The 27,858-nt window shown below is 33.7% G+C and overlaps 1 protein-coding gene across 4 annotated transcripts in view; it reads right to left on the bottom strand.

The window, feature by feature from the left end:
- Window positions 1-27,570, bottom strand: part of LOC136036326 (TATA-box-binding protein-like) — a 166,796-nt gene extending 139,226 nt beyond the window's left edge. For 3 of the 4 annotated variants that reach the window (XR_010619696.1, XR_010619698.1, XR_010619697.1), the window contains exons 1-3: window positions 27,351-27,570; window positions 18,067-18,168; window positions 14,105-14,270 (exon numbers count right to left, since the gene is read on the bottom strand). Coding sequence is in view for 1 of the 4 variants with exons in the window: in XM_065718481.1 (XP_065574553.1) it covers window positions 1,221-1,374; window positions 4,047-4,064 (172 nt within the window). In the remaining 3 variants the exon portion in view is untranslated. Of the gene's footprint in view, window positions 1-1,220; window positions 1,375-4,046; window positions 4,144-14,104; window positions 14,271-18,066; window positions 18,169-27,350 lie in introns of those variants that run through there. The other variant, XM_065718481.1, reaches the window with a different exon arrangement.
- Window positions 27,571-27,858: the final 288 nt, after the last annotated feature.

The raw sequence follows: 27,858 nt of genomic DNA, 5'->3' as shown, positions 1-27,858 counted from the left end.
CATATTCATAATCAGCATAAGAAGCCAATACTGTCGGTGTAGCAATTGTCATGGGAATTCCATTTTAGCTTGTTGTGAATAGTGGCCCAAGTCACTTTTTGCTTCCAGTTTTTTTTTTTTATCACACTGTTGGATTAGATTATCTGGCGACGAAATTTTTTTAACCTTTTCATTTTATTGAATTGAATAGGACAATAAACAGAAAGAGGGTCAATTTAACAACTGGATAGTTAATTTTTTTTTTTTTTTTTTTAATGTCTGAATATATAAGGGATTTAAGTTTCAGGGTAAAAATTGTTCTGTTAAGAAAAAGATACATTTTACCTGGCTGGTATAAAATCAAAACGTGTAATTCATGTAGGCAGGATGATTTTTGATTATCTCTACTCCTTCTCTAAACATATTTTAAGGCGTGGGAAATTGTATAAAGACAAGTCGGCATTTGTTATAATCTTGGAAAGTGATAAATCTTTCTGTAATTTGGTTTGAGTCTGATTTTCTTTTAAGATGAAATGCATAATAATTAAATATATTATTGAGTAAATAAATTGATCTCAATGCCCTTTTGTTCTTTTGATTTGTCTCCCCCATACATTTGCTAAGAAATAATTAATGTTAAAAGGCTGTCTCAAGCCGCGAGGCCATAACAAATTAGTAATAAGGGTGAGAAGTGCCAGTGGCACTTTTCCAAGCATTTTTTCTTTCATACTTATTCTAATATGACTTCTGAACATCAGAATGGTGGAAGGGGCAAAGAATGGTCTGGGGGGAGGGGGGGATGTCCTCTTCTAAAGCATCTATGGGCTTTGCTTGAGCACTAATGATTTTGAGCTGACTGCAGGGATTGGTAACGACATTTCATTTTATTATCAAAATGTCTCAGATAACTCGTATGCATTTCAAACGGTTCGTGGTAGCGATCTGTAGTAAGGAGCCACCCGGCTCAAACCGAGACTCTATTTTAATTATATAAATTTCATTAAATTTAGTCTTACCCATCAAGAGTTATGAGCCTTAGAAAATTTGGCTCATTCTTGAAAATAGGGGGAAACGCCCCCTAAAAGTCATAGAAGTATTATAAACCTAAGATGTTAAGTTTGTTATTCTACATTCTTTTTTTTTTGTATTTTATAAATAAATTAATGACTCAACACATATATTACAACGAAAAATTAAAGGAAGAAAAAACTCGTTGAGTCTTTACTGAACACATAACTTACCAATAATGAATTCTTGTCTTTCCATGACTAGCATTTGCGGGGGCCCAGCATCACCTGATTCATAATCAAATTGCTCAAAGTCTTTTAGTTCTTGCTCTATGTCCATGAGCTCTTGCTGTTTTTCTTCACGGAAAGCCATTTGCTGTTCTTGATCCTAAAAAAGAAAAAATCTTTGATCAAGGTCAAACCTACGGGGGTTGCTGGGTTTAAACACATTCCTCCCCCACCCCTTTTTTATTAAAATCGTCTGATCAAAACTATGTGAAAGCCATTTAGCAAAAACAAAATGTAAATTTTGTTTTAAATTTTATATAATTGGGGTTGACCCCTCCTCAACGCCTCTCTCTTTAGCTAAAAGCTAAAGAGCTAACGCTAAGCTAAAATTTTTTATTGTTTCACAAAGTAGAGTTGAGAGAAAGAGTCAAACTTTAGCGTAAAGAGCCAGGCGTTGAGGAGGGGTTAACTTTTTCCAAGTGATGCAGGGGAATGCATCTGCATGAGAAATTCCCTTCGCAAGTGATACGAGGTAAGTAAAAGAATTGTTGTTCCTAGTATCGACTCTATGGCTGGCAAATAGAGAAAGGGGTAAACAACAAGTTCCTATCCATACCGGGCTGAAGTTAAAGGGTGATACCTCCCATGTTAGGGAAGCTACTACGAGAAACAGAGACACCAACATTTGTTGCTCTGAGAAGGAAACGAGAAACTTGAGAAGGAAACGACTTAAATATTAAGCCTGAGTGACTCCACAACTTTTGGGTTAGGAGGCAACAAACCTTTGCGGTTTGAGCCTCTATTCAGTTTTGTGAGTCAACTGACTTCAACAAGGTCAATTAAATTGAATAAATCTATGCATTTCTGTTTCTTTTAATTAGTTAGTTTAGATCAAAGAATCTTCTAGTCTAACATTTACTTTTTTATCAAGCAGAGGATTTAAGCAAGCTGACAGTATTATAAATAGAATCACTATTATTATTATAGTATATACGAGTATAAATGGTTGATTTCAGACTAGAAAACTGATCAAGTTTTCTGCTTCATGTCAAGACTCTATTATCTATCTGTTTCTATTCGCCGTATTCAGATTTCACGGAAGTATTCGGCTATTCAGTAAACATTGCTTACATTAAAAAAAAAGAAGCTAATTAGAGTTCAGTTTTCTTCAGACTTTTCAAAATGAACAAAATCATGCGAGGAAAACGGCTTATTAAATGAGTGGATGCATCTTCAAGAAGCTATGGCCTGATATTAAAAGCGGTATCTTCCGCTTGAGTACTTTTTAAATATAAATTTTTAATTTTATCTTCGTGTTCAATCAGTTCACTTAATCACGGCCTTAAACAAACTGAAAAGTTTATTTTTAACTAGAGTAAAGAGCAAATTTAAAACTCAAATCAAGTTGAAACTATTCTGTATATAAGGGGGATTCCCCCCTTCACAAAACCTTACTCATTTAACAAAACTTTTTGGTGCTTTGAAAAAAAAGAATTTCCAATTGCAAATTGTCTTAAAAAACTGGCAAAAGTCAAACTGCAAAGTCAAGAGTAAGTATCCAAGGACCTCTGTGGTGGTAAATATGAGACCCTACCTCTTTCAATATTTTTTCGAAGCCTCATGAAGAGTAAGTAGTTTGTCCATTAAAATGGGTTTTTTATGAATCTACCCTACTCCCACCAAAACGATGACTCGCCCTCCCCATCATTATAGCTGATACACAATACAGATGAACGTAGCCTAATTTTATTAAAAGTAAAGTGAATCAACTTGGTTGGATCTAGTGCTGCCACCGTGTGGCATTACATCTTTTGCATCTGGGGAGCCTAAAATATAGTTATTGACACTGTTAAATCAAACATCTTCCCAGAATTTCAAATGGATTGCAAATTTGTCCTCTTTGAGGTAAAGGTGTAGTTTGGGTAAAATGGCAGAAAATAATACTTTTCCCTTGCCCAATCTGTATGGTCACTTAAAAAAGAGCTTTAAGTTTACGTTTGAATGAGTTCCAATTGAAAAATTGTTAAGTTTGAAAATGCAAAGAAGCAATTTTAATGAAAATATACCCTGAGAAAAATTACACCTAGAGTTGATATGCCCGCCCTTATTTTTGTGACATAAGAATGTAAAAATGGCTTTGTGAGCTTCCACTAGATCACTAGGTTTTGGAATTTTGACACAGTTACACTTTTGTGTCTTATTACCTCTACTGCAGAATAAATATTGTTGGTTAACTGACAGTGAAGCTGGAGGAACTTGGAAGTTGTTGTGTTACACGACATACATTTTGAAGGAAACCAAAAAACTAAAAGAAAATCTTGACTTTGTATGCTATTAAAAAGTAGCTGTTCGTAAAAAAAAACAAATTACGCATCTAACATACAACATAATTTTTATATATTAAATCTTTTCGCAACTATTTATGTGAATGAGAAAAAAAGATTCAACCAATATCTGATGGTATCTAGGAATTTTTAAAAGCGATCTGAAGATATAAATACTAATATCGAATATTCAAAAATCTAAAAAGTAAAATATTAATAAAAATATATTACAGAATGACTAAAAAAGATGTGCTTTTTCAAAAAGAAAAAATTAAACATCGTTAGAATCTAATATATAGAAGGAAAGTAAATTGAGTGAATTAGGTTCCCTAAGTTTGAGAAACAAGAAGCTACAAATATTGTATATATATATATATATATATATATATATATATATATATATATATATATATATATATATATATATATATATATATATATATATATATATATATATATATATATATATATATATATATATATATATATGTTTGTCAAACTGACATACCTTCTTCTGATCTGACATACCTTCTTCTGAAAAATTTTCGTCTATATTCCTCACTATTTGAACCTAAAGGCTTAATTTGCCTTAAACTGTCAAATCCAACTTTCTGACTGAAGCCTAAGTCGAAAATTTTTGAAATTTGGCCACCTATATATTTAGAATTATAAAATCATAGATGGCAGTAAATTCGTAAGTTTGTGATCTAAAATAGAAAAAAGAGGCATTTGTAACTTACGAACGGGTGATCAGATCTTAATGAAATTTGATATATAGAAGGATCTTGTGCTTCAGAGCTTTTATTTTAAATTCCAACTAGATCCGGTGAAATTGGGGGGATTTGGAGAGGAAACCAAAAATTTTGGAAAACTTGAAAATTGAGTTATATGTCACTTTAAAAAAAAAGTTACTTAGTGTTCTAATTAAATGACCCTCGTGTTTCAGGGCTCGTGTTTCAACTACTACTACTACTACTAATAACGCACTGCAGCACCAAGCTGCCTGAGGCCAACACAGCTAAGCACACTCCTCCTCCAACCTAATCTATTTAAAGCCTCCCTCTTTACACCCTCCCAGGAAGTTCCCATCTCCTTTAAATCTTTATTTATGACATCCTCCCAACCCAGACAAGGACGACCTGCTTTCCGTGTAGGTTGGGCAAAAAGGACAATCTTCGGTAATCTGTCAGCCTTCATCCGTAGAACGTGGCCTAGCCATCATAACCTTTCTTTCATTATAGCCCCAGAAAGCGGGATTGAACCCCGCTTTCTTTTGCAGCATATGAGGGGTTTACTTCCTCGTACTACCTCACTCTTTACGCTAAGGTATTTTTAGTAATTTCAATTATTTATTCTGCGGCCTTTGTGATTCAAGGGTCATTCTTAAGGAATTGGGACAGAATTTAAGCTTTCGTGTCAAGAGTGAGGTATCGACGAGGGGTGAACCCCCTCATATAGGCAATAAAAACATACGAATATAGAAGTTCGTTACGTAAGTTAATTCGTAAATTACGTATTTTTTTACTAATGAAGATGTTCGTAAAAAATTAGTCAACTAGAAAAAGTTCTAGTTACATTTTTAAGTAACCAAAAAATCATTCGATCAAAACTATGAGAAAGCCATTTAGCCAAAAAAAAAAATTGATATGAAAATTTCGTTTTAATTATTTAGGTGCGGAGAGCCAAAATCAAAACATGCATTAATTAAAAAACGTCCAGAAACTAAATAAAAAAACAAGTTTTTTTAAATGAAAGTTAGGAGCGACATTAAAACTCAAAACGAACAGAAATTACTCCGTATATGAAAGGGGCTTTTCCTCCTTAACACCCCGCTCTTTACGCTAAAGTTTTTTTTACTGTTTTAAGAAGTAGAGTTAAGAGAAAGAGTCAAACTTTAGGAATGCCTGGGGAAATATCACGCATTTGTAGTGATGTTTTCACCCTCAGTAAGGAGTGACATTAAAATTTAAAAGGAAGAGAAATTATTTCGTATATGAAAGGGGTTGTCCCCTCCTCAACGCCACGTCCATTACGCTTAAGTTTGACTCTTTCTCTACTCTACTTTTCAAAACGGTAAAAAAACATGAGCGTAAAGAGCGAGGCGTTGAGGAGGAAAAGCCCCTTTCATATACGGAGTAATTTCTGTTCGTTTTAAGTTTTCATGTCGCTCCTTACTTTCATTTAAAAAAACTTGTTTTTTTTTTATTTATCGCTCAAAAGCACGGATGCCTTCAAGCCGTGGCTAGTTGCAAATATATTTGCAACTAGTCAATATAATTGCAAATTTACTCCCCCAGCGTGAATTAGCCGGTTAGAACCTCAACAGCTTGACTCCAGTTTGGCATTGTGTGTGTTTGAAGTGGGAAAAGTCAAGTCATGGCCAATTGTAGAAAAAGCCAAGACAGGTAGTCCAATTAAGTCGGCATCAAGTCAAGGTTAATTTTACCCCTTTCATTACTGTTGTTACCGTCTCCTACTTATGCCACACCTCTCATACATGTCACTCCACAATGCCGAAGTAGAGTCAACCTTGTTGGAGCGTCTCCCCTGGGAACACACGCTAGTCAGAAAAAAACTTAACTGAACAGATAAGTTTTTTTTTATGTTTTATTATCATTTTTTTCCCATGAGTGATTTTATTTATCTAGTTGTCTTATTGAAAAAGATTTTTTTTTTTTTTTTTACGGTTATGAACAATAAAATTGTTAAATATATTAGTTTTTACATTCAAAACTGAATTAAAAACTTTATTTGATTTTCTTAATCTTAGTTTTAATGTTTTAGTTTGAACAAACTAATTTGATAATCCGTTACTTTTTACAAACACTGAGTCTAAAGGCATTAAGTGATTTGGTGTTTGATAACCAAGTTCAAAACTGTCGGTATTGTTAATAAAAAATATCCGTTCAACGCTTCGGCATTGCTAAGCGGAACAGAATACTGGGAGTTTATATCTTCGTTTTTGTAAGTAGGCTATTATTTTGTATTTTTTTTTTTTTTTTGTAATTGCTTACTTTTTCAATTTTTAAATACTTTTACTTTAATTGACATACTTTTTCCATTGCCTTTAGTAAAATGTTTGTGTCTAAGCTTCATTAAATAAAAACAAAAATTCAACTGAAAGTAAGGAGCAATAATAAAACTTAAAACGATCAGAAACGTTTACGTATTGGAGGGGGGTTTCCTCCTCCTCAGAACCTCGTTCTTTACGCTACAGTTTTCCGGCACTTTGAAAAAAGTTACTTCGTGTTCTAATCAAACGACCCTCGTGTTTCAGTACACGTGTTTAAACAAATGGGAGAAAATTTAAACTTTAGCGTAAAAAGAGAGGTATTGAGGAGGGGAACTTCTCTCTCAAATACGTAGTAATTGCCGTTCGTCTTAAGTTTTAATGTTGTTCCTTACTTTCCTTCGAAAAAAGATGTTTTTTATTTAATTTCCGATCGCTTTTTAAATACCACAAGGATATTTGGCTCCACCTCCACGGAAAATCCCCTTTTCACAGGAACATATTTTGCACAATTAAATCCTGGCGAAAAATTGCCCCGGACAATTACCTTTAACATCTGCCCACTTAAAATTGAATCGGTAAAGACAAAGCAAGACATAAAGAAGTTTCTTGTAAGAATTCTAGCAAATTAACCCAGTCCCCCCTAGAAACTTCCCTCTCCATCGAAAATTCTCCCAGAAGATAAATTCATCCTCCCCTCCCAACCCGAAAAATATATGCATACTTCCCAATAGCAAATACCATGCGTGAACAACGGATAAATTTTATTATTTTCAAACCTTTCCCAAGGGACAACAGGGGGTCACTTAAAAAAGGCACTGCAAACTTTCATGTCCGTTAGAATGAATCCTCTTCTGACGTTATATCTCCACTGCACTGATACGATCACCCATGGGGAAAAACAACAACAAATAGATACGCATCCGTGACCTTTTTTCTGAAAAAATAAAAAATTCCCACATTTTTGCAGATATAACCTACAAAACTCAACAGTAGGGTTTTATGAGGAGGAAACAGCCCCCTTCATATAAAAATAACCTGTTCAAATATGTTTTAAATCTGTTCTTTGCTTTCAGTTTAAAAGCTCCTTTTTTAATTCAATTTCTGAATTCCCAGTCCAATCATACCCAGGCCTAACCAAGTTATAATTTGAGCTACCAGCCCCTTAAATCAATGGTTAATTACTTTTAAAATGTGTAAGTCAATAATTGCACATTTATTGGTACCGTCCTACAATTAAATTTACATTTTCAACTTTTGACAAAATTTGAATGTTCCTAGAAAACTGGCGATGAACACGCAATTTTGTTAAAAAGTCCTTGTTAATATTACTACTAATGAATTTTGATTGGACGAAACGAGAGTATTATTGCTTGCATAGATGGAAATTCTTTGAGACTTTTGATCTTAAATTCCAACTAGATCCGGTGAAATTGGGGGGATTTGGAGAGGAAACCAAAAATTTTGGAAAACTTGAAAATTGAGTTATCTGTCATTTTAAAAAAAAAGTTACTTAGTGTTCTAATTAAACGACCCTCGTGTTTCAGGGCTCGTGTTTCAACTACTACTACTAGTCCGTATCAATCAGTAGTTTTCGTTTTCCAGTGCGTGCATAATTTAGTCTCAGGTGTTTTTCTTGACAATTACCGTGCTAACAGCGATATTCATGAATATGATACGTTGAATAGTGAAAAATTTGTTATTGAGCTTAAGAATAGCACAAGATCAGGATTTAGATTACAGTTTCTTGTAACTGCAATGTGAAATTCTCTACCAGCGAGCATCAGGGCAGCTGAGCATTTTCTAGAGTTTAAGAGACAGTTAAAAGATTATTTAATAAAGAATGGTTGAATTTGTACTTATTTATGAGGAAATAGGAGGCGTTAAGGAGGTTTGGTTGGCTGGGGTGGTAAGGGGGAGTAGGTAGATGGTTGGTAGTGAGGAAGCGGGGCTATTGGGAGCTCTTTCTTCTGTTTTTTTTTGGAGGGGATATTCCGAAGGAGATTGATCCTTTTTTTGTATTTTTTTGTGGTATATTTTTTTTCTTTTTTGGTTATTCATTATTATTTTTGGTGTGTTTAGAAAATGGTTAATTTTTACTAATGTACGCATACAAAATGTATATTTTTCATCAATGAAGTAGATGTATAAAGTAAAGAGTTATAATTGTATTTATGAATAAAGTATCGAATCGTATCGTTTTTTTTTTCAGGGGTAATCATGTCGAAATAAGGTTCTGGAACACCAGAAGAGAGCTCATTTGGATGGAAATCAAATATTCTATTGCCTAAAAAGATTGAAGAGCAACTTACCCCCTCCCCCACACAAACACATTTCCCCTAAAATTTTGTCATAAAATTTTGGTAAAAAATGGGTGTTGGGGGTAAGTCACCCTTTTATTTATAGCTCTTTACTTCATAAATCTACTGCACTGATTTAATAACAATTTTTTTTATAAAATTTGACCATTATTTACGTATAGCATTTGTTATTACGAAGTATACATACATTTTTCATGGGGAGGATTTCTACCTGGGTTAAGTTTCTATAGGGATAATTTTCTGTGTGGATGTTTTTTTCCGGGGTTGAACCTTCCAGGGGAAAGTTTACGCTTGGGGGATTTGGCAGAATTTTTATATGAAATTATTTTTATTTGTTTTACTTTTGTCTTTATCAGCTCAATTTTGCATATAAAAATGTCCCCGGAGAAATTATTGGTGCATTTGGATTTTCGAAAATTAACTTTCACGGAAAGGGAGATTTCCGGAGTCATAAGAAAAACGATTTAACTTGAAGTCTTTTTCAAATGGAACTGCACTAAAGATAATTTTTCAGGCTGAATCTTCTGCAAAAAACTCTGCAGAGGGGAGAGGGGGATTTCAGCAAAAATGAAATCATCTCTAAGTAATTTGAGGAGGGTATATTTTCGAGGGGATGAACTTTCCATAAATAAATATTTAGCCCCTCGGAAATTTGGGAATATATAGTAACTATAAGGAAACCAAAAAAGTTGGTGGAATAAGGAAAAACCATAGAAGAAATTTGTCTTGCCACATTGTTGGCTGTCTAACAAGACATTTTGACCCTTAATAAGGAAAATATAAGCTCTAACTTGTGACTTAGTAACCATTTCCAGTTTTCTACAAAAATTATTCTATATTATTTGCTTGGAGCAGTAAAAAAAATCATATTCTTCATAGTAATAAAGGATAAACAAAGAAAGATCCTTGTCAAAAAAGAAAGTCTAAGAGCACAGCCATTGATAACATTAAATCGAAGAATAGGTAGACATTTTCTAAGATTTCTAAGCAATTAGAGGAAATAAAGCAAAATCCTAGCAAACATTTTGTAGCATCTTCAAGAAGCTATGGCCTGATATTAAAAGCGGTATCTTCCACCAATGAATACTTGAGTACTTTTTAAATATAAATTTTTAATTTTATCTTCGTGTTCAATCAGTTCACTTAATCACGGCCTTAAACAAACTGAAAAGTTTATTTTTAACTAGAGTAAAGAGCAAATTTAAAACTCAAATCAAGTTGAAACTATTCTGTATATAAGGGGGATTCCCCCCTTCACAAAACCTTGCTCATTTAACAAAACTTTTTAGTGCTTTGAAAAAAAAGAATTTCCAATTGCAAATTGTCTTAAAAAACTGGCAAAAGTCAAACTGCAAAGTCAAGAGTAAATATCCAAGGACCTCTGTGGTGGTAAATATGAGACCCTACCTCTTTCAATATTTTTTCGAAGCCTCATGAAGAGTAAGTAGTTTGTCCATTAAAATGGGTTTTTTATGAATCTACCCTACTCCCACCAAAACGATGACTCGCCCTCCCCATCATTATAGCTGATACACAATACAGATGAACGTAGCCTAATTTTATTAAAAGTAAAGTGAATCAACTTGGTTGGATCTAGTGCTGCCACCGTGTGGCATTACATCTTTTGCATCTGGGGAGCCTAAAATATAGTTATTGACACTGTTAAATCAAACATCTTCCCAGAATTTCAAATGGATTGCAAATTTGTCCTCTTTGAGGTAAAGGTGTAGTTTGGGTAAAATGGCAGAAAACAATACTTTTCCCTTGCCCAATCTGTATGGTCACTTAAAAAAGAGCTTTAAGTTTACGTTTGAATGAGTTCCAATTGAAAAATTGTTAAGTTTGAAAATGCAAAGAAGCAATTTTAATGAAAATATACCCTGAGAAAAATTACACCTAGAGTTGATATGCCCGCCCTTATTTTTGTGACATAAGAATGTAAAAATGGCTTTGTGAGCTTCCACTAGATCACTAGGTTTTGGAATTTTGACACAGTTACACTTTTGTGTCTTATTACCTCTACTGCAGAATAAATATTGTTGGTTAACTGACAGTGAAGCTGGAGGAACTTGGAAGTTGTTGTGTTACACGACATACATTTTGAAGGAAACCAAAAAACTAAAAGAAAATCTTGACTTTGTATGCTATTAAAAAGTAGCTGTTCGTAAAAAAAAAGAAATTACGCATCTAACATACAACATAATTTTTATATATCAAATCTTTTCGCAACTATTTATGTGAATGAGAAAAAAAGATTCAACCAATATCTGATGGTATCTAGGAATTTTTAAAAGCGATCTGAAGATATAAATACTAATATCGAATATTCAAAAATCTAAAAAGTAAAATATTAATAAAAATATATTACAGAATGACTAAAAAAGATGTGCTTTTTCAAAAAGAAAAAATTAAACATCGTTAGAATCTAATATATAGAAGGAAAGTAAATTGAGTGAATTAGGTTCCCTAAGTTTGAGAAACAAGAAGCTACAAATATTGTTTATATATAATATATATATATATATATATATATATATATATATATATATATATATATATATATATATATATATATATATATATATATATATATATATATATATATATATATATATGTTTGTCAAACTGACATACCTTCTTCTGATCTGACATACCTTCTTCTGAAAAATTTTCGTCTATATTCCTCACTATTTGAACCTAAAGGCTTAATTTGCCTTAAACTGTCAAATCCAACTTTCTGACTGAAGCCTAAGTCGAAAATTTTTGACATTTGGCCACCTATATATTTAGAATTATAAAATCATAGATGGCAGTAAATTCGTAAGTTTGTGATCTAAAATAGAAAAAAGAGGCATTTGTAACTTAGGAACGGGTGATCAGATCTTAATGAAATTTGATATATAGAAGGATCTTGTGCTTCAGAGCTTTTATTTTAAATTCCAACTAGATCCGGTGAAATTGGGGGGATTTGGAGAGGAAACCAAAAATTTTGGAAAACTTGAAAATTGAGTTATATGTCACTTTAAAAAAAAAGTTACTTAGTGTTCTAATTAAATGACCCTCGTGTTTCAGGGCTCGTGTTTCAACTACTACTACTACTACTAATAACGCACTGCAGCACCAAGCTGCCTGAGGCCAACACAGCTAAGCACACTCCTCCTCCAACCTAATCTATTTAAAGCCTCCCTCTTTACACCCTCCCAGGAAGTTCCCATCTCCTTTAAATCTTTATTTATGACATCCTCCCAACCCAGACAAGGACGACCTGCTTTCCGTGTAGGTTGGGCAAAAAGGACAATCTTCGGTAATCTGTCAGCCTTCATCCGTAGAACGTGGCCTAGCCATCATAACCTTTCTTTCATTATAGCCCCAGAAAGCGGGATTGAACCCCGCTTTCTTTTGCAGCATATGAGGGGTTTATTTCCTCGTACTACCTCACTCTTTACGCTAAGGTATTTTTAGTAATTTCAATTATTTATTCTGCGGCCTTTGTGATTCAAGGGTCATTCTTAAGGAATTGGGACAGAATTTAAGCTTTCGTGTCAAGAGTGAGGTATCGACGAGGGGTGAACCCCCTCATATAGGCAATAAAAACATACGAATATAGAAGTTCGTTACGTAAGTTAATTCGTAAATTACGTATTTTTTTACTAATGAAGATGTTCGTAAAAAATTAGTCAACTAGAAAAAGTTCTAGTTACATTTTTAAGTAACCAAAAAATCATTCGATCAAAACTATGAGAAAGCCATTTAGCCAAAAAAAAAAAATTGATATGAAAATTTCGTTTTAATTATTTACGTGCGGAGAGCCAAAATCAAAACATGCATTAATTAAAAAACGTCCAGAAACTAAATAAAAAACAAGTTTTTTTAAATGAAAGTTAGGAGCGACATTAAAACTCAAAACGAACAGAAATTACTCCGTATATGAAAGGGGCTTTTCCTCCTTAACACCCCGCTCTTTACGCTAAAGTTTTTTTTACTGTTTTAAGAAGTAGAGTTAAGAGAAAGAGTCAAACTTTAGGAATGCCTCATTTGTAGTGATGTTTTCACCCTCAGTAAGGAGTGACATTAAAATTTAAAAGGAAGAGAAATTATTTCGTATATGAAAGGGGTTGTCCCCTCCTCAACGCCACGTCCATTACGCTTAAGTTTGACTCTTTCTCTACTCTACTTTTCAAAACGGTAAAAAAACATGAGCGTAAAGAGCGAGGCGTTGAGGAGGAAAAGAGCGAGGCGTCAAACTCTGCTTATGAAATTTTCTATTTTTGTAATAAAACATGAAATTTAAACAAAAGATTCACAAGGCATTACAAATCGATCAAAACCCAATGCAAAAAAAAATATAGACACCTTTGGCAAAGAACAGTCGAAAGCTAAATCCGAAGGGGAAAAAGAAAAATTTTAATTGATTTTAAACTTTGTTACTGTGGCAAGAAACGTATTGACTTTTCTATATAATAAATCAATGTTTTTTTTTTAACTTAATAAAATGGTGGATTAAGATACTTGTATATACAAGCGCAGCTACAGGATGGGGGTCAGAATGGCTTCAACCCCCATAGAAGACACAAGATTAAGCCAATTCTCAATTAATATGATTTAAAAAGCTACTACGAGAAACAGAGACACCACCATTTGTTGCTTTGAGTGGGAAACGAGAAACTGACTTAAATATTAAGCCTGAGTGACTCCAAAACTTTTTGGGTTAGGAGGCAACAAACCTTTGTGGTTTGAGCTGAGTCAACTGACTTCAACAAGGTCAATGAAATTGAATAAATCTATCCACACATTTAATAAGCCGTTTTCCTCGCATGATTTTGTTTATTTTGAAAAGTCTGAATAAAACTGAACTCTAATTAGCTTCTTTTTTTAAATGTAAGCAATGTTTACTGAATAGCCGAATACTTCCGTGAAATCTGAAAACAGCGAATAGAAACTGATAGATAATTAAATAAAAAAAAAACTAGTTTTTTAACTGAAAGTAAGGAGCGACATTAAAACTTAAAACGAACAGAAATTACTCCGTATATGAAATGGGTTGTCCCCTCCGCAGTCCCTCGCTCTTTACGTTAAAGTTTTTAATTGTTTAAAGTAGAATTGTGGCGAAGAGTCAAACTTTAGCGTATACCCCATTTAAAGCACTCTTAGCTCCATGCAGAGCAAAATCCCTAACCCGAACTTCACACTATAAAAAAATACTACAAAATGATGATGATAGCCAATGATAAATACCTTTTAATACAAGAGTCTGGTTGGAGTATATTTGAGCACCCACTTGTCTTTGGATAGCCACTTCCATTCTTTGAGTTTCTCCCGCTTTTAAAGAATCGACGATTAAACCATCCCCACTGAATTTTTAATCCACTGTCGACTTTTGCTGCTTCTCGATGCCAAATATCTAAAAATGATGCATTATCATTAAAAATACCATACATTCCTAGACTAGCAGCGCGGACCGTCGGACGACAGGTATTACCCGAAAAGAATATTAGCTCAATATTACTAGGAAGAAACGTTAAGTGTGCGGTTCTCATTTACAGTTGGGTGATTAAGAGTATTATTGGTCAAACGCTCTGCAACTGAGATAGCAGTGCTCGTTAGTAGTTTTTTCACCATTGATGTAAAATAAACGGGCTTTCTAAAAACAGTTTTTCCCTAAAGGTTCAGATATAGTCACCAATATATATAAATTTCAACCCTTCTTTATCATACAAGCTTTTTTTAAATGGACAGGACTCGAAACAATACCTATTTTCTGGAAGATGAGATTTGTTTTGACCAATAGTCTCTAGCCCTATTACTCTTTTATAATGATCATTTTCATAATTTCTGAACTAAAAAAATAACACTTTGCTTCGATACTCGCTTATTATTGCTAAAACTCCTACTATTTTTTTTATATAAAATTTCATTTTTGAAGGGGACTTAGCTCAACAGATATTCCTTCAGGAAATTGGAAAAGTTTTTAACCAATAAAGTGATAGGTTCAAACATAGATTAATTGGAAAGAATTGCTCGCACCTAGTTTCCTACCTGAATCTCATTATTTGTGAAATCTTTTAGAATTTGAATGTGTATTGGAAATTCTTCTCTCTGAACGTAACTTAACACCACTAACAGGACATCAAATATGGTAAAAATAGTAAATATGGTAGAATTTCAATCAAATAATTTAAATCGTAACTTTGGAACGTTCTCTAGTTTTAATAATTTTAGCCCATATTAGGAGAAAATAGACAAGGTTTGCCAAACAATAGCAATAAATACAGTGGGAAAAAGAGAAAACGAAGAACCAAATCTTAAAGGAAAGAAGGACACTGAAAATTTGCAATCGTTTAAATACAAGAAAGTTCTTTTTCAAGATTGCTACAAATTTTGATGAAATTATATGATTGATCTTTCCCTGTTGATGTAGAAATTTGAGAATTTGTACTCTGGAAGTAAAAACTCTAAATAACAATTGACTTGTCAACCCTTTTGTTAACTTTTTACATCTTAGAGTAAACCATTCGTGGCAGGCTTCCACAATCCAACAAGAATTGTTAATACCAACTTAACTATCAAATTGTGTGGCTGCGTACGAACTTGTTATTATTGGTTAGTCAACAAAAAGAAACTTCGCTGATCACTGGCACATCTTGAGCGCTAGATTTAGGAACGGACACAAGAAAGACGGAACTTTTAATGTTTTTCATTTGAATAATAAAAAATAAAAAATAATAAAAAAGGCAAATTTATGGCATTATGGGACTAAGTCGTCAAAGCCAGAGAAACGGGGAAATTATATAAAAATATTAGGAGAAAATTTAAAGGCATAGATACAGCATCAGAATCAGGCAGAATCATTGCATCATATATAAGATGATTTTTAAGTTTTCAACAAAATAAACTAAAACTTTCAGTCAATATAAGATTTTAAAGCGTCCAAAGCGGCCAAAATTCAGTCGCCAACTTTTGACTGGTAAAAAGTCTATATAGGAAAAGAGAAGTGAGACAGTTACCGTTTCGAAAACGAAAAGGAACAGAGAAAAAAAACATGTCTACAGCCAAGACACTGTAGCCTTCACTTTTCGATCACGGCACCAATGTCAAGCTGGAGTTCCAAAGCATTTTCAAGGTAACCAGTAGAAAGTCAGTATACAATTCCGATATGTGGCTAAGAAAAGTTGAACGCTAAAATAAGTTTACCTCTAGGGATGACAAGAATCACCTGACTCCTGTGGAATGGGCCCTAAACCGTGCAAAATGTCCATCATGGAATATCTCCATTAGAAAAAGTGGATATACTGCCCCTTGCTTTAGCCGGGACCATAAACAATTTTTTTCAACAGGAATTGTGGCTGAAAAGAATCTAATTCTAAAAAATCATAGCTATTCAATCATCTAAGGGCTCTGCCTGGCTACTGAGTTTGTGATTGTTATGGGGACACTCAATAAGTCGAAGATAAAGCCACAAAACTCATTACCTTGACACCGAAGAAAATTAAGAAATATAGCACCCATAGTCGCTGGGCTATTGACACCCCCTCAGGTGCGGTATTTTGAGATATAGCTTGCCTATATCTTTTAAATTACCCTTTACAGACTATCTTTCCCTGTTAGTGTCAAGAGGTCCACCATTTTTCCCCATCCCAAGAGCCCCACCCATCAGCTTTAGAACGGCTCAAACAGGCAACAATTATCCCTCAAAAGAGAGGAGACTCATCAGCCATTGCCCTTTTTAATGTCGGTTTTTACTTTTCTTTAAAAAAATTTCGACAATTTTTTCACAATTAATAATTTACAGGAAAGTCATTTTATCTTTCAATCATTTTTATAAGCTGAAATATCCAACAGCCTATATCCAGTTGACTTTTAAAAAAAGCCTCTGCAAATTAACTTGTATATTGAAAAATATTGGATTCATCAAAAACCACAATTTCTTAGCTTTACTACCCTTGCATAACCATTAAACAAGATTAAATGTTTGAAGGAACTACATTGAATAAATCTTGCCTATTTCATACTTCTATATAGACGCTCTAAGCATTAAATTCGCTGATCTTACTGTATCTCGCTGAAATGTCTGTGTGACCCTGGATGACCCAAACGGATCTAGCCGAATCTACAGGTGTCTGAATAATACTTCTTTTTGAAGCATCCAAAATGAAATATAGTGAAAGAACTTTTAAAGAAGACAGCTACTTACCAGTATTTCGCGTAGGATTTCCCTTCCAAGCTCCCAAATGTTGGTCATCTTGAGCTAAGACTCGACACAAAAACCAACGAGCTTTCTTAGAGATAAAAAAAAAGGTTACAGATCTGTTGTCAATTATGCCTTGCGGAGGTGAGGGCCAAATCCAACCTATGAGAGAGGAAAACGGAGACCACTATGTGCATACCATCACAACAATATCCACAACAACTTGCCTAATTTCAACCAAAGCCGAAAACAATACATGATATGCAATGTTTTCTCTTTTGTAAGTTAAAAGAAAGTTAACTCAATGGGAGAGGAGGAAATAAGATCCCAATTTCTCTTCATAAAGAGGTTTTTGAAGGAGGTCATCAAATTTTGACCAAACTCTGTGGGGAGTGATCTAGTGTCACAATTGTGGCTTTGGGAAGTCACCTTCAGTCAAACGTGGACAGGAAACAAGAAAAGATGGTCCCTGAATTCTTGCCATCAGCACATCCACAAACTTCGTTGAAAGTAAGACTTAATTTCAAGTTTCGTTTTTGGGTATCTGGACAGCGTCTATTCTCTGCAAATTCAGGATGTCACTTAAGTCCTTGTCTTCAGAAAATCCACCGGAACGGATTATCAGATTTCAACTTCGCAGAAAGTGAGATTGTGCTAATCATCTTGGTGCCTCATTTCGGGGTCTTAATTGCCAGTCTTAAGGTATAATCGTTGTCACCGCCAATAAATTACTGTATACAAAAAAAAAACGTTTATGAGCAACATCTTGTTCTTTTTGGCCTTTCCACACATTTTAAGTTGGACTCCTACTCTTTAATTCAATTGCCAAAGTAAAACTTTTCTTCGTTTAATTCTAGATTATTTGTCAATTTACGTTACCAGCGACAGCAAAAAGAATCACTGACCGACAAAACAAAACATAACCACCAGATCATCCAGCTGTGTAGAAGAATTAGTGATCCCTTCTTCTGAAGAAGTTCTAACACGAATAAAACGAAAAATCACAAATTACCTGGTTGTAAGCTGTCCTGAAAAGCTTTGACTCCATTTACAAGAATTGAAGCATTGTAAGCGTACTTGTAGACTCCTCCCAATTCGTGGCTCCTCGTACCTCCTGTGGGCAGAGACCAAGCTTCAGAATTATAGTTATCACGTGATTAGAAAGTTAATAAACGACAGGAAAATTTAAATGACAAAAGCAGGCCTGAAAGTTATATTGCTTCTAGATTGATTCTCAATTGCTTTTGAAGTTATTACACCCAGAATCTTTTGAAAAATTAGGTCTTCTTCCATTAATTCTGTTATGGACAACAAAAACATTCAGGATGAAAATCCATAATTTGGAGGCAGTACCAGAAAACTTGTCTAATTAACCAATAGACTTCCATTATCTTTTAGTTTTATTCTATTTGGGGCCTACAGTTAGAAAAAGAACACAAGGGTCCAACATTGATTTTAACAACGAAAAATACCTTAATCAGACATTTAGACTAGAAATAGAGCACACTAGGTTCCACCACTTTTATTTTTTATTTGATGTGATTTTTTTTATTATCAATTTCTTTTTTCTTTTTCTTTTGAGACATCCAATTCAAAGCATTCAATGCAAGCTGTCTCCATTTATAAACTCTTTTTTTTTACAAAATTAAAATTGGTTCTAATCTTTGAAGCATCGAATTTGGAAAAGCTTTTCTCCTTATGGAAAATGTTGGTCCTTTATTCGTTTTCTTTTTCCTTGTATCAGATTAAAAAAATAGATCATTTTCCAATTCTGTAAGTTTTGGTAGAAAAAGTATTTTTTTTTGTCTTTAAAATCATAGGCTATCAAATAAACTTTTTTGACATTAATGTTCAAAAAATACATAACTTTTGCGCTGAATCTGAATACTGGTTTCGACATATCGACTATACTTTTGAAAATTATCAAATCACAATTTCAAAGATACATAGTTATTACTATAAAGCCAATGTTTATTTTAACATTTTTTGACAAAAATCCTATAGTAGCAGTCATGACCATTGATCAGCAAGCTTTTCAAGACAATCCTTTATCTTGTTTATCTGAAGTTATTTATGCTATTTCAGGAACAATGAGAGATGGTGCTGAAGACAATAATAACCTTAAACCTATCGCTTGTATTTTCGAAGCGTTAAGTATAAGCATTAATTTTAAAAGAAATCAATTTCAAAACAATTATTTTTAAAGAGAAAACATAGGCATTTTTCTACTGTGGAATTGTATCAGCCAAAAATGAGTTCGATAGTTTCAGATGCCTGATTTATGAAAGTAATTAAAGTTATATTAGTAATATCTATGAGAAGGAAAAGACTGTCATTATTTCAGCTTGTTCCCAAGCTTCGGATTTCGTTCCTCAAGTTTGGGATATTGGGACAAGTAAATATTAATAAGACTCTAAAAAAGTAGGTAGTTTATACATATTTTTCTTTTTTTTTTATATATTTCGACTTTTTTAAATAAAACTTTAGAAACTAATTGGGATTTTGGTGTATTCTCAGTGGTAGCGCTGGTGAAGCATGAACCAATTACATAACTCCTTCTTTTCTTACTTTGTCTGAATATGTATGAATATGCATTCCATGCACCACATTATTTACTTATATTTCATATTAAAGTAGAAAGATTATTTAAGGTTAAGTTAAGTTTAGAAACTAATTGGGATTTTGGTGTATTCTCAGTGGTAGCTCTGGTGAAGCATGAACCAATTACAAAACTCCTTCTTTTCTTACTTTGTCTGAATAGGTATGAATAGGCATTCCACGCACCATATTATTTATTTATATTTCATATTAAAGCAGAAAGGTTATTTAAGGTTAAGTTGGTATTTTCATAATGAATTAGTTGCATAGCATAGGCCTACGTACTTGTACCTCGTACCGTGATATAACAATCATAATAATTTGCAAAAGGAACTCAAACATGTCTTCAGTAAAAAAAAAAAAAAAAAAAAAAAAAAAAAAAAAAAAAAAAAAAAAAAAAAAAAAAAAAAAAAACTTAAAGAAAACTTTTCGTTTAGAAACATAATCTCTGTTTTCAGTCACATGGCTATTTTTATCAACTTATTGGTCACACTGAATGGAATACAAATGGACCACTTTAAGAACTAGAAAGAGCAACCATCACCTAAGTTACTTACAAAAAAAAAAAAAAACACAAATGTTATGACATCCTATTGAACCATCAGCATTGCCTTCAACCTGTTCATATAGTCTTTGTCATAAAAACAAACCAAAATAAACAAAAGACATCTACTTCGACAATGAGAAGACTGACTTCAAGTACACAGAATTAATTTTGTAAAGCAAAAGAAGTCTTTTACCATCCACATCTCTATAATAACAAAATTAATAGCAATAATGAACGAATAAAAGAGAAAGGAAGTAGAGAAAGAACGTTTTTTGAAAAGAAAGAGAGTAAAAAGTAAAAATTTTGTTTTTCGTCCAAAATTTATTTTCATTTTCAAATTTTTGGTCTTTTTTTTCTTCTTATTGTTCACTGTCATGAGAAAAAAGAGCCAGTATATTGATCATTTATTAAACCTCAAAGACACTACTTTCGGAAGCTTTTTTTGTAGATATACCTATATCTACCCTCAGTTTTAATAGGAGTTAATACCTTAAACATCCTTTTTGGAGCTTCAATGTCAGCTGACTGTCTCAAAGGCAAATGGCCCATTAGCACATTATCCCAGGGGACTGCAAATCATTGAAACCTATTGACAATTTGTGGTTCTAATATGAAATTTGATTGAAAACACATTGAAGAAGTGTCACTCCTTCGTAAGTGTCACTCCTTCGTAAATTTAAGATTTTTCATTTAATTTTACTATATATAATCTAATGTTACAGCAGCATATTTTAAGGCTTGGGATATTGTATAAATACAAATTTCCAACTGTTATACTCTCGGGAAACAATTACTATTTCACAATTTTTGTTGGAGTCTTTTTTTTTAGTTCTAGGGTGACTCTCATCCTGGAGGGTACCCTTGTCCAGGAGAAGGGGATTCGGTCTACAGACAAAATAACACTTTTTGTGTGAGGACAAAATGTGTATCCCAGGACGCTATTGCCAAGATAACAAGTGAACTCTGTTTTTTTTTCTGTGGCTTAGGGGCTTCAGGCATGAGAGTTCTATTAAGCCTACCTATCAATATTCTCACAAAAAAAACACTTTTACATTTATTTTAAGTTTTCCTTATGTTTTTCATCAGTTTTACTTCTGAAAATGCAATTCCAATTATTTCTGTAAAATTTTTAGGTCATATCAAGAGTTTTTCCAACATAATCTTTTCAAGAGTTTTACCAATTTAATCTTTCCAAGAGTTTTTCCAACTTAATCTTTCCAAGAGTTTCGCCAACTTAATCCATCAAGCCTATTATGAGATGACGTAGATACGCTATCTTGAAAACCTGGAAACGCATACTGCCTTTTAATTTACCTTGCTATGGGTGGATCAAAAGTCCACGTAGGCTTATAGTGTAATTAAAAATAAGTTTATAAGATTAATTTATTTTGTCGTTAGATTAGGTATTTCGCGTTGTATTCTGTTTCTGTGGGTTCTTGTAATTTGTACTGTTGTTTAATTTCCTTGCTTGTTTGTTATTTATTCCTTGCTTCTTTGCTATGTATTCTGTCACGTGATCTGATTCATTGACTGATTCATCTGAGGTCATGTAGTGGTTGGTCATATGAGACCCAGAGCTCGAATCTTAGTGTAGCAACACACTGCAGGGAAGACGCTGGGACCTTAGTAGTCAAGAAACGTCAGTAATCTTGTTAATTGCTAACTGTTTATTTTTTAATTAATTTTTATTTTACTACAGAAGGGGGTGTAGTTAATACATTAGATTAATTAATAAGACAAACTAAGAAATAAAACTAGTAAAATAAATTAAACAATAATAATCAAAAACAAAATAAGTAATTATAATCAAATTATTCAAAATCGAATTAGAAGAAATTAATCATTAATAAAAGAATAAATGGAAAACAATTTTGTTAACAAATGAAAATTTTGTTAGAGTTTAGCCAATAAATTTATGAGATTACAGGGGGAAAGGGATGATCAAGATTTTGCCCAAGGCACAAGAGAGACTGGTACCACCACTAATCCAATTTCTGTCTTAAAACATACATTTACGGAAGAAGCCATGACGAATTTGCGTTACAACACATTGTCTGCCTTTCCCATCCCTCTTCCAACACAGTTTTATTATTGTTAGTATCCGTAATTTTTGCATTTTAACGTCAAATACTGTTTGATTGTTATATTTTTGGATTAATCAAGATAAATACCTATTTCTGTGGTGATTACAACTTTTCTTGTGTTATTAACGTCATCACTTTTTAACAGCAGCTAATCGAAAACAAAACATGACGTCACACCAAAGTTTTAATCAGTCTTAACTTAAGACTGCTGTAAATTTAGGTGAAGAGTCAAGTCAAGTTAAAACTAAATGACGTCATTCATAGTATAAATAGAATACAGGACATTGTTCAGCCTCAGTGCTAAAATAGCAACGCTAGAAATCAGGTTGGACAAATATTTAACAAGTTTGTATCATGCCAAGGGGAAAAGTAACTATGAAAAATGACTACTATGCTATTCTAAAGTTAAACAGAAACAAGATTAGATGTATGAAGACAAATGAAATTAAGGCAGAGATAAAGAAGTCGTACCGTTGTTTGGCTATGAGATGGCATCCTGATAAAAACCCAGACAATCAGGAAGAAGCCACAATCCGTTTCCAAGAGATTTCAAATGCATATGAGGTTCTTGTTGATGACAAAAAACGTCAAATTTACAACATTGATAGTTGTGATACCAGCTCTGATAGATGGTATCACATGCCTATGAAATGCGAGAAATGTGAGAAGACATTACCCGACCTAGTAACCTTCCTTCAGCATGGAAATAGACATCGATATACATCGAAAGCTTGAAAGGATTTTGAAATACTTTTGAAAGCAGTAAAAAACTAATATCCATAATAGACTAACCTATACTACCAAAATGGGAATAGCAAAATGTAAATATTGTATGTATATTTCATAAGAAATAAATTTTGTGTGAAATATTTATTTTAACTTCGGTTTGTTTTTAGGTTTTAATTGCTCTCTGATAGAACTATCTTTCCAATTGTGTTGCGAGAGCAACACTTTGGTTTTATCAAGTTTTTTTTTTTTTTTTTTCTATCCCGCCGATCTCAGCTTATAACTGGAAACACGTAATGATCTAACCTGAGCGGTTTTTACGGAAAGTGAGGGCCTTTGGCCGGATTGATGAATATGACATTACATTTTGGAAAGCTCTGCAGAACTCTTGCCTGGGGCCAAAAAGGATGGTTTTGCTTGTCCACGAGCCAGAGCCTATGGTGTGTGAAGTGAAGTGGAGTTATATAGCCTATGTCAGAGAGCAGTATCTTAAGTTTTGCTGTCTAGCATTCGTTTCATCAAACCATGTTTCTGCTTTCGAGTGGAAGGCTCCGTTCTAGCGGGCAAGCAGGCATGCGCCACTTTCAAATTGAAGATAGACTAAACTCTAGAAGTGTTAAATATGTGCGGCAGTCACCCGGCCTCACAGCCAATATATCTTTTTTGAGTGATAAATAGAAAAATTAATAAATTAAATTAAAAAATAAATATTAAAATTAAAAAATAAATAAAAAATAAAAAAAATTAATGAATTTAAAAAATAAATAGAATAAACAGAAAAATAGACTAATCTTGATGAAACTTATATGTTTAAAATCAGCAATTAAAATTCGATTCTTTTGATGTAACTATTGGTATCAAAATTCCGATTTTTTAGAGTTTCGGTTCCTATTGAGCCGGGTCGCTCCTTACCACAGTTCGTTACCACGAACTGTTGTAACTTAGAACCTGTCCGGTTCTAAGCCGGCTTAAGCGCTTCGGTGTAGACTTGAGAAGAAATGTTGGTCCCCATCCTGCACTGGTATCCGGGATCATTGCTTTTCCTGAGGCCAAAATAATTTCAAAGATTTAAAGAACATGAAAATTGAAACTTGGAATGTTACAACGTTAAAAAATGACTATCGCATCGACATTTTAACTGACAAATTCAGACGGTTTGAACTGGATTTATTAGGAGTTTCAGAAACTCATATCCCAGGGGTAGGAAGCATGAAATTAGGTGACATAGAATTTGTTTACTCAGGCAGGAAGGATGGGGTACATAGACAGGGAGTAGGGGTCATGATGAATAAGGAAGCTGCTAAGTTTTTTTTAGGCTGGGAAGGTATTAATAGTAGAATACTAATTGCTCATTTTATGACTAAAAAGTTCAGGGTATCAGTTATAGTAGTATATGCCCCTGTTGAACCCACTGATGGAGATACTAGTCTCAGATGAATCATTCTTACAGTTACAGGAGCAAATAGACAGGGTACCAAAACAAATATGGTGTTTTTGCTAGGAGATTTTAACGCCCAGGTTGGTAGAAATAGGGAAAGATGGTATCCTAGCCAAGGTAAATTTGGTGTAGGATAAGAAAAAAGTAATGGCTATAGACCTTTGCAATTTTGTCGGTATAACAACCTAGTTATAACCATTACGGTGTTTGGTCAAAAAATGGCCCATAAGTTGACATGATATTCACGTGATGGTAAAACAGCAAACATTATTGATTATGTTATTGTAAACCGAAGACTAGCAGGATCAATACAAGATACTAGGGTGTATAGGAGTGCTGTTATTGATTTTAAAAGTAAAGATCACCATCTAGTAGTGTCGAAGGTTAATTTAAAGCTGAAATTTCCGAAAGGTAACTACCTCCCGGAAAGTTATGATGTTGGTAGACTCTAGAATGAAAATTTGAGGAAAAAATTTCCAGGAACAGTTTAATGCTAAACTTGAGAGTTTAAAATTTGACAATGTGAAAGATGGATGGAATAATTTTAGAAAAACAATTTGTGAAGTTGCTGATGGTGTCTTAGGGAAGAGCGCTAAGACTGCAACTAGGAATATTAGTGAAAAAGCTTTAGGTTTAATAGAGAGTAGAAGGGGTTTGTACAAGAATTATCCGAGTGATAGGTCGTATGAAAACAAAAGGAGCATAAAGAAAGTGGAGAAAGCATTAAAATATGAACTAAAGAGATGTGAAGTGGAGGCCATGGATAAAATTGCTGAGGATCTGGAAGATTCGGCTAGACGGCATAATAGTAAAATATTATACTGGCATGTTAATAAATTGAAAGGGAGTAGTCAATTCGGACTAGTCCCAGTTAAAGATAGAAATAGGGCCACAATCAGTGATAAGGAAAAAGTTAAAGAAAGATGGGTGGAACATTTTGAGAATGTGCTAAACCGAGATACAGTTGCAGGAAAAGATATAGATGAAAATGAAAAAGTTTGTGATGCCTTGGCTGTGAAGGAAGATATGTTTAGTTAGGAAGAATTAGCGACAGTACTAAAAAGATTAAAAAATAAGGCTCCAGGTGCTGATAGTGTGATAAATGAGTTTCTTAAATATGGTGGCTCTACAGGATATAAATAGCCCAAACATCCAAAAATTACTTTTAAACTAATTATTGTGCTTTAATTTGCTAACATTATTCTTTTAGAAAATGAGCCTACAATCAGTTCTGCGCAAATGACAGCGCTGTTGTAACGGAAAAGGACTGAAATTTTACAAATGATTGAACGAGAACAAGCTGATTAATAAACAAAATCCACGACAAAGTAAATGCAGCAAAGCGCCCCTCGTAAGACTCTCAGCTCAGTATTTAAGAAGGGATAGAAGCTAGTAATGACACAAAGCCATGGGGGAGGGGTGAGACAGACCTCGCTAGAAAAAAGGACGAAATAAAGAGAGAGGTTGTGGGAGAGAAGTACACAGAGAGAGAAAACACACAACTGTGGAGACAATTTTTCATGTAATTCCAAAACCTATCATGGTATTGGCATTATATGCTATCCATATGAGTATCTTTCACATAGTTGCAGCAAAATCTGCATTTTAATCCATAGTTTCATTTAGTCTAACTGGAATGCTAAAACAATCTTATGATCAAACATTTTAATGTAAAGCCTCTCTATAAAAACTCATGACAGATAAAGAAAAAGAGCCAATGGAAGCAGACACGTACGCAGGAATTTTTCTTCAGAGAGAGAGCTAATAATTTGAATTAGAAGTGCCGCAAAATTTAAGAAAATTTTTGGAAATCAGGCAGGGGGAGACTCTGCATACGTTCCTGCCTCGAAATAAACTACACAAAAATGGAATACGAAAGATGAACATTGAAAAGAATCGTAAACACAATGCAATCTAACTAAAGCTAACTTGGTGAGATATATCGTTGCAATACAGATCTGGTTCCCTAACCGAAATCGTACAATTTCTCGTAAAGTTAGGGCTAGATCCTTATATATTAATTTGGAATGCGACTTTTTTAAGTGAGCTAGGATACATTCGTTTGGGGCTGAGATAGATAAATACCCCATTTAAAGCACTCTTAGCTCCATGCAGAGCAAAATCTTAACTTTGTGAACTTTTTTTCGAAGAATAAAGTCTTCTCTCGAGAAAGTTCTCGTGTAACGGTGGGAATCTTCTTTGATTTTGAGCCTTGATTTTATTAAGCTAATCAACCGGCGGAATAAATATTGAGGATTTCTCCATTTCTCCAGGTACCCATTTAGAGCTGGGTTGAATCTGTCTGAGCTTACAGAGTCACGCCACTCACCCTCGTCCCAAACTAAATAACTGGTCATGACTGGGATTGAACCCGTGTCCCTTGTACAAGGAATTCCCACACCAGAGCTTCAACCACTCAGCCAGGACGGCTTTTCTGGCGTTCCTTTTCCTGCATATGTTATATTGCTGGTCAGTTTCACAAGCATCTTCTCCATCTTTACACAAACCATCCATTTGCTTCAAAATGACACCCTTCTGCTATTTTGCAAATTACCTTACAAAACTCGATCAAGATCTACTATTTCTAAGCTTTTTAGATTTCTCTAGCAAACTCTTACGTAGGACAAGACCTTGCCAATTTTATATAAAACAGAATACTCAAGCCACTCCCCCACAGAAAATATAACTGCCTCATAAAACTTTAAATTTCCTTACAGCCCACATCGTTGTTTTAATACAGATCAGTTCAACACGTTGCAATAAATAGCAGTTAAAATCTCTTTTTTAGTATATTTAGCTACTAGCTTGTTTCCGATCCCCATTTCAATTCTCTCTATCCTTACCCTAACTTCACACTATAAAAAAAATACTATAAAATGATGGTGATAGCCAATGATAAATACCTTTTAATACAAGAGTCTGGTTGGAGTATATTTGAGCACCCACTTGTCTTTGCAAAGTTAGGGCTAGATCCTTATATATTAATTTGGAATGCGACTTTTTTAAGTGAGCTAGGATACATTCGTTTGGGGCTGAGATAGATATATACCCCATTTAAAGCACTCTTAGCTCCATGCAGAGCAAAATCCCTAACCCGAACTTCACATTATAAAAAAATACTTCAAAATGATGGTGATAGCCAATGATAAATACCTTTTAATACAAGAGTCTGGTTGGAGTATATTTGAGCACCCACTTGTCTTTGGATAGCCACTTCCATTCTTTGAGTTTCTCCCGCTTTTAAAGAATCGACGATTAAACCATCCCCACTGAATTTTTAATCCACTGTCGACTTTTGCTGCTTCTCGATGCCAAATATCTAAAAATGATGCATTATCATTAAAAATACCATATATTCCTAGACTAGCAGCGCGGACCGTCGGACGACAGGTATTACCCGAAAAGAATATT

The sequence above is a fragment of the Artemia franciscana genome, chromosome 15, assembly GCF_032884065.1.
Source record: "Artemia franciscana chromosome 15, ASM3288406v1, whole genome shotgun sequence".
Classification (NCBI taxonomy): Eukaryota; Metazoa; Arthropoda; class Branchiopoda; order Anostraca; family Artemiidae; genus Artemia; species Artemia franciscana.
The sequence above is the reverse complement of the archived record's forward strand: the minus strand, read 5'-3'. Positions and strand labels throughout refer to the sequence as shown.